The sequence below is a fragment of the Anneissia japonica genome, unplaced genomic scaffold (genome assembly GCF_011630105.1).
Source record: "Anneissia japonica isolate Jap-2015-1 unplaced genomic scaffold, ASM1163010v1 scaffold643_len365518_cov145, whole genome shotgun sequence".
Taxonomy (NCBI): domain Eukaryota; kingdom Metazoa; phylum Echinodermata; class Crinoidea; order Comatulida; family Comatulidae; genus Anneissia; species Anneissia japonica.
Window position 1 is genome coordinate 190,659 of NW_022720534.1, and position 7,185 is coordinate 197,843.

Sequence of the window (7,185 nt, forward strand, 5' to 3'; positions counted from 1 at the left end):
TTGTCACCAAAACAAAACAACGCGATCTGTCTCTTATACACATCTAGATGTGTAGGAACTTAGACAATGGAGAAATTAGAGAACAATTAAAAAAACGACGTTAAGGGGAATATAACACAAAAGATTTTCCCCTTAAGTCCGAGTTAGCGCATATTATTATTATTATTATTATTCTTATTATTATTATTATTATGATGATGATGTTGATGTTACTAAAACCTACCTTAAGGGGAACTTAGACAATGGAAAAAATTAGAGAGCAATTAAAAAAACGACGTTATGGGGAAAATAACATTACGTTACGGGGAAAATAACATGACGGGGAAATAAATAAAAAAATATTCCCCTTAAGTCCGATTTAGAGAAATTATAATAATAATAATAATTATTATTATTATTATTATTATCAGTATTTATGATGTGTCACCCACTGGCAGTGTGGTGGGGGGGGGGTGGAGGGGTGCTAGACTAGATGCCTACTATGGACCTACAATAGCTGTGTGTTGGTGGTCTAGAGAACTGAAGGTGAATAGTGCAGTGATGTTAGTTCCTGTGCATTGGTCTGTTTGGGGTTTTTAGAATCCTTGGTTTTAGTTGACTTCAGAATAAATATATTTTCTATTCACCATTACCCTTTAGCATTAAACTTACCTATCAGGATCAAAATGAAAATCAATGTCTTACTTGTACAGTTCTGCTTGCATTTATCTGTTCATTGTTGAGTTTGTCCCATTCCAGTTGCTGCCGATACTATGAATTACAAGACAAAAGAAAAAAAAGTTTAAAAATATTAAAAAAAGACTTTAATTCATTTTTAATTAAATCATACAAAATTTAGGACCCTTCATTGGTCATTATAAGGATTTCTACTAGGAACATTTTGATTTCAAGAAAAACCAGATGTTTATGTTGAATCAAGATTTATTTATAAATTGACATTAAAAATTTATTATATAATTTTCGCTGAAATAGGAATTTGGATGCTTGCTGCTTAGAATCAGGAACTACTGTATACAAAAATAAAGTATTGAATATGTATGTGATCGATATTCTTCAAGAGAGGATAGATATAAATAAATAAATTTCAAATAATATAGAAAATTGCTTGTGACAAAATTCCCCGCATTTTTTAACATGTATGGAATTGTCGTCAGCATGGTCAAGAATACTCCATTGGGTAATTGGAATTAAAAGACATTCATCTCAATAAATTGTTTATATAATCAGGAAGGCTAGATACTCTATCTTGTTCCATCACACAAGAATTTACAGTGAAATGGATTGTTAAGTTTGAATTCTGATTTAGTGGAAATTATAACATTCTGCATTCATCATCATCATCAATCATTCATTGGACTGTAGAACACAAGTCTCTGTACATAAGATAGGTCAGATATACTTTGTCTATCAGGTCTAATATTTTATCAGACTTAATACATTTACAGACTAACTAGATCTATAGTGCAAATATTTGTGGTAATTAATAATAAGTTTAATATTTTAAAAGTAATACACATTCAATGGAAATAATATTATCAGATCTTTACTTTATAACTCACAAATAATGATGTGGCTGTACTGTATATGTAGCCTAATCCAATGAGATTAGGTATAGAATCATAACATTAAACTCATACTAATTACTGTGTACATGTCAAATGCATATAAATATCTCTTGTCATAAATTAATAAATTATTAATAATAAATTATAAAAATTCTCATACAGCCGGAGTACACTTTGTACTAACCTTATCAATGTTCACTTTGTGTTGATTTAAGCGGTCTAAATCTGCTGGCACAATGACCTTTGTGAATTTCACGACGGAATGCTCAACACGCTTCAACGACTGCTTCTGGACACATCCTGAGTTCGATGACACCGGCCTTCGATTCTCAAACGATGCCATTCAGAGAGATGGGTGTTTTCAAGTCTTACATCATATGGTTCCTCTCGATGTTCCTTTTCAAAAAAAAGAATAACCTTAATGAAATCAATAACTCTTCCACTAAATCTCTGTTTCCACTATTAACTGTTATGTGACAATTCAATTTGTTGTGTATTTAACTATATTAGGCATGATGACATCATATCACACTCATTTATGGGCATACCACAAATTGGTCTCACTTGACAGTGTGAATACAGCATTAAAGCCAAATATAATATATTCACATCCCATCCTACATCTGTTTACATAATTTAGCTTTGTAACACATAATGGATTACAAACACCCTTGGATTTAATTAAACTTTTTAGTGTGAAATGCACTAAGACTAACCCACAAAAAGGACATTCCAACAGGTTTTTTTTTTCAAAGTGTGTACTGCATTCTTTATAACATGCACATTGGCCAAATTGAACACTGGTCCAACAAAAATATCTTTATTCAAAAAATAGTGTGCTATTGTATTTTTGTATTTCACCACTCTACCTGAAACATAAAGAGTAGCAATGGAATTGAGGCAGGCACAAAGGTCTGAAAGGATCTCTGTGGTTCAGTGTACACACACGGTGGCTAAAACCAGTTACCCTTAATAGCCAACTGTTCCTAATCTGCTTTCATAAGTAGTGGCAACTCAATTAGGTCATATGGGCTTAAGCCCCTTATTAAAGCCCATGTTTTCTTTGCTTCAACCAAGAGTATAGAATCGCAGGAGATCCTGATTTTGTATGCATGCAATGAAACGTTAAAACAAGTACTACCATGAGATAGGAGGCGCCCTATTTAGAAATGCCTTTTACATTCTTTTGAAAGACGACCTCTTTTTTCGTGATTGTAGTTTTTTGGAGATAGGATTGCATTCCCAAGAAACCCTGAGAGTCAGACCCTTGCAGTACTATACATTTTGCTTCAACTAAAAGCTGTGTTTAAATAAAGTTACCTAGGGCCTACTCTAATATTTATTAAAATACAGTAATGTAATTAAAATGGAATAGGTGAAGTAACTAGCCTACTACAGATAATGGTCTAGTCATCCAGAAAATGCCTTAATTCTTCATTCCTTATTAATATTTAGTGGGAGCAGTTGGCCCAACGGTTACGTTTCGGTCTGTCAACCTCAAGGTCGGGGGTTCCAACCTTCGCTGTGCATTTGTACTTTACCTATGTTACGTCTCTCACCACCCAAGATTATAAATGGGTACCCGGTAGTTCACTACCCTACCACACATTACTGAGGCTTAGTACGATGAGCCAGGGAGTTGTTATAGTGATCACTATAACAAGTCCCTGAATGGGCTAGCTCATTCCCCTACGTTTAACAATGAATACGGAACTACTTTTATTAATATTTAAACCCCCAGTGCCTGCACATTTTCATTTTTTTTTAGAAAAATGCATGTTGACCTACTCCAATTATCTAAACCAGGCCATTGTATTTTCCTAGCCATTTACCGCGCAAATTTGAGCTAGATTTTGAGATATCATCTGCACAATTAAATTTGTCTTTACAGGGTCCTAGCCCTAGCTAGCCCCTAGTAGCCTAGCACCTACCTTCTGCCCCGTCTAGGCCCATACTGTTAAGTTTCTAATTGCATGGATGATACATTAAAGACTAGCTCAAATTTGGACGGAAAATTGCAAGGAAAGAGGTGCTGCATAATTAATAGTAATACATTGGTTATTACTGTATATTATATTAAGTCAAAGCCTAATTTTCGCAAAATCTGTGCGTAAATCGGATGGATTTCTAGGCTTAATTTGTGGTTGTGCGCGGAGGACAGGCCTAAAGGCCTATTTTCCGCGCAGGCCTTACTTTATAGTCTGGGTCTAGGCCTAGATTCCTTATTTAAAACAGAAAGATGTCTGATGAGCATGGCCTGGCCTAGCAACTATATAGTAGGCTAGGCCTAGCCTAAAACTAGCCAACCGTAGACAGAGAACTGATATTTTACAGCTTTTTAAAATTGTCCATGGAATTGATAAGGTTTCGGCTGATTTATATTTTGAGTTTGATATTAAGGTGCTAGAACTAGAGGTCACTCCTTTAAGATCAAACATCAGCACTCAGTAGGTCACTTATTAGAAGTCACGCTTTTTCAAATTTAGGTCAGTCCGGCTGTGGAATTCTTTACCGAACGAAGGCGTTAACTCTAGCTCAATTAATTTATTTAAATCTGCAATTGAAGTACGTTTAGCTGACCATCTGCTATGTTAAATATTAATTTATTCAGTGTTTTTTGAGGGGCCTATAAGCATTGTTTTGCTTGTCTCTACCCAGGAGGATCAGATTACAGAAGACTCCCTGGGAAACAAGTAAACCTTTACTTACCTAGGCCTAGTAGTAGTAGTAGCTACTAGTAGATTAGGGCAAATAGAAAAATTTATTAGATTATCACTCCCACCCGCTTCAAAAATTAGGGAAATATTGATGGCGGAATAAAAAAAAAAATTGTTTACCGCATAAAACAGCATAAAAATAACGCCGTGGCTAGAGATACGGTACCGTATCGGAACTTCCGATTGCTAATGGTACGGTAAATGATATTACGTCATCAGAAGTTCCGATACGGTACTGTATCTCTAGCCACGGCGTAAAAATAACTATGCCGATTTTGTGACTTCAAATACATTTTCTTTAAAAAACCAGTTTTTATACATTATTTACTATTACAGGCCAAATATAAGCTGTCCCTCCCTCATCGATAAAAACAAAAGCGAAATAATCTATTGTTCCGACAAAAAAAATATTTAAAAAAAACCGCCCTCCCTCATCAATTCTTTTTTAAAAAGGAGTGAAAATTTAATAATTTTTTCTATTAATGTGCACTTAGAATAATAGTAGGTAGACCGACCAGTCTAGCTTCTAGCTTAGCTGCTACTACTACTAGGCCTATTATACTTTAGCGAATTTCTACTTAGGTATCTAGGCCTAGCCTAAGGATGCTAGTAGGCCTAGGACCTAGGGGCCTATTCTATATTTATCTAGGCTAGGCTAGGCCTATGCCGTAGCCTAGGCCTAGCTAGGCTAGCCTAGGCCTAGTCGCTTTGTTCAACGTTAGTCCTCCTACTAGGGCAGGCCTAAATGTCCTAGCTAGGCCTATATAGTATAACAAAGAAATACGATGTAGTTTATCTGTTACCGATAATCGGAGCAGTATTTTATCTATTAAGAAAAAGAGTAAAAGTACAGTCTATTCTGAGTCTCGGTTTTTTCCAAATCCAGAGCGCAATATTTACCGCTAGGCTTATAAAGCCAGTCACCATATTATTTGTACGGTTGTCTGTACTAAAGAGCCTATGTTCTGACCTTTAACATAGTTTTTACTGTAATTGGTTTTTTTTAACCAGCAACTTTTTCATCATCGACGAGAACGAGAAGACGACTTGGCGTTCCAGACGATATCGAGATAACAACAAACCAATCAAGGTGTGAATTTTCCTTAGTATTATCTTCCGGTACAGCTGGATACGTCAAGATATATCAGGTGATGAAAATAGTAGACATAATAGTACTCAAATTGAATATGAATATGTGAACAACTGCCTAAAACGTGGGCCCGAGCAAGGTAGCCTTAGGCTAACTTAGGCCTACCTTGCCTCATACCCATATATCATATATAAGGTTTAGGGCCTAGCCCGTAGCTAGGCCTACAATACATAGGTCATTGCATTGGTTGCTAGTCTAGGCTAGGCCTAGGCCCTTAGGCTCTAGCCTGGAGAGGTAGCCTAGGAGGAAGTGGTCTCGGTCCCTATATATAGGTTTAGGACTCTAGGCTACTACTGTATAAGCTAAGGCCTGCCTAGGCCTAGGCCTATACCTGGCTTAGGCCTAGACCACCACTCATTTAATTAGGCCTTCCTCCTAGACAGGCCTATGATGGTTAGGCCTAGACATGACACAATTAGAATAAATACAAACTTGTTTGTAGGCCTAGGCTAGGCTAGTCCATGCAAAGTTTTTTAATTGCGCAGAGGATATTTAAAAATTAAGCTCAAATTTGTGCGGAAAATTGCTAGGAAAATAGCTAGGAATATAGGTGTGCGGAATCGTAATTGCTACATTGGTTATATATATCAAGATTTGCTCAAAGCGTAATTTCCGGCAAAATCTGCATGGAAATCGGCCCTTTCTTACTTTCGGAAATACGCGAATGGATTTCTATGCCAAATTTTTGCATGAGGATATATTCCCCGCACAGGCCTTAATATACAGCCTGGCTTTGTAGTGTATATTTAAAAAAAATATTTCAGTACTTAACATAAAAATCTTAATATGATTAGCAAAATCGAGCAACTGGTTACGGTTTTATAAACATTTTAAGTATCTGAGTGAATGTATAGCAAGTTGGATGTTAACAATAAGATATCTGTCACTCTGTTTTGATTTGGCCGTTATCTTCGCTTGGGAGAATAAAGCAGTCTCGCAGTAATCCTGAAACTATCTTGTTTTTAATAATTATCCCCTTTAATTTTTGATATTGAATTATTTGTTTAGATAATCATTAACTTGAAAGTAAAAACACTTTAAATAACATTTAGATAACTTTTCAAACGCATAATTACTTTATTTACGTCAACAATATTGCAGTTTATGTGCCGAAGGAACGTACTGTAGCCAGGATTTGAAAGGGGGAGCTGTTGTGTGGTACATAGGACCCCGGTGGGTTCCAGAGGCGAAGCCCCCTGGGAAGTATGTCTGAATGTCTTTAGTTAGGACTGTTTTGAGAGGAAATAGTGAAAATTGCAATAGACACATCATAATAGTAGCCTAACAATAATTATATAACTCACCAGTGGTGGATCCAGGAATTTGAAAGAGGTGACCCAGGGAGAGACTTTCACAGACTGAATAACCACCCACCTCAGCCCCACCACGGTTGAGGCTGAGGTTAGAAAATTTATGATTAGGGCACCTCTAGATGGCCGGAAATTGCACTCTCACACTTCAATATACTGTAATATATATTTTTTTTTTCATCAAAAAATTTAGGTGGGGAAGCACTCTCCCAACCCTTGAATTCGCCACTGCTCAAAACATTCTTTATCCAAAGTAGTCATTAATCACGAAAAATTGGCATGAAAAACCAGATCACATCCTAAATACAATGATGCACCCTCGCCTTAGCATTTACTACTTAGACATACTCTGAGTTCGATGGAGTTTAATGTCATACCCAGGGAAGGTCGTAGATCTGTTTTGAAAGGTGGAGGATTGGGGACATTTCGTGAGTTGACACCGA

General features: G+C 36.3%; 1 protein-coding gene across 3 annotated transcripts in view; it reads right to left on the reverse strand.

The window, feature by feature from the left end:
* The window catches only part of LOC117111381 (syntaxin-17-like), a 13,616-nt gene extending 8,370 nt beyond the window's left edge, over positions 1 to 5,246 (reverse strand). Inside the window, exons 1-3 of one of the 3 annotated variants that reach the window (XM_033254293.1) lie at positions 5,134 to 5,246; positions 1,750 to 1,961; positions 685 to 750 (exon numbers count right to left, since the gene is read on the reverse strand). In XM_033254293.1, coding sequence (XP_033110184.1) covers positions 685 to 750; positions 1,750 to 1,908 — 225 coding nt within the window. In that variant the 5' untranslated portion in view covers positions 1,909 to 1,961; positions 5,134 to 5,246. Of the gene's footprint in view, positions 1 to 684; positions 751 to 1,749; positions 1,962 to 5,085 lie in introns of all 3 variants that reach the window. The other 2 variants (XM_033254292.1, XM_033254294.1) reach the window with 2 other exon arrangements.
* Positions 5,247 to 7,185: the final 1,939 nt, after the last annotated feature.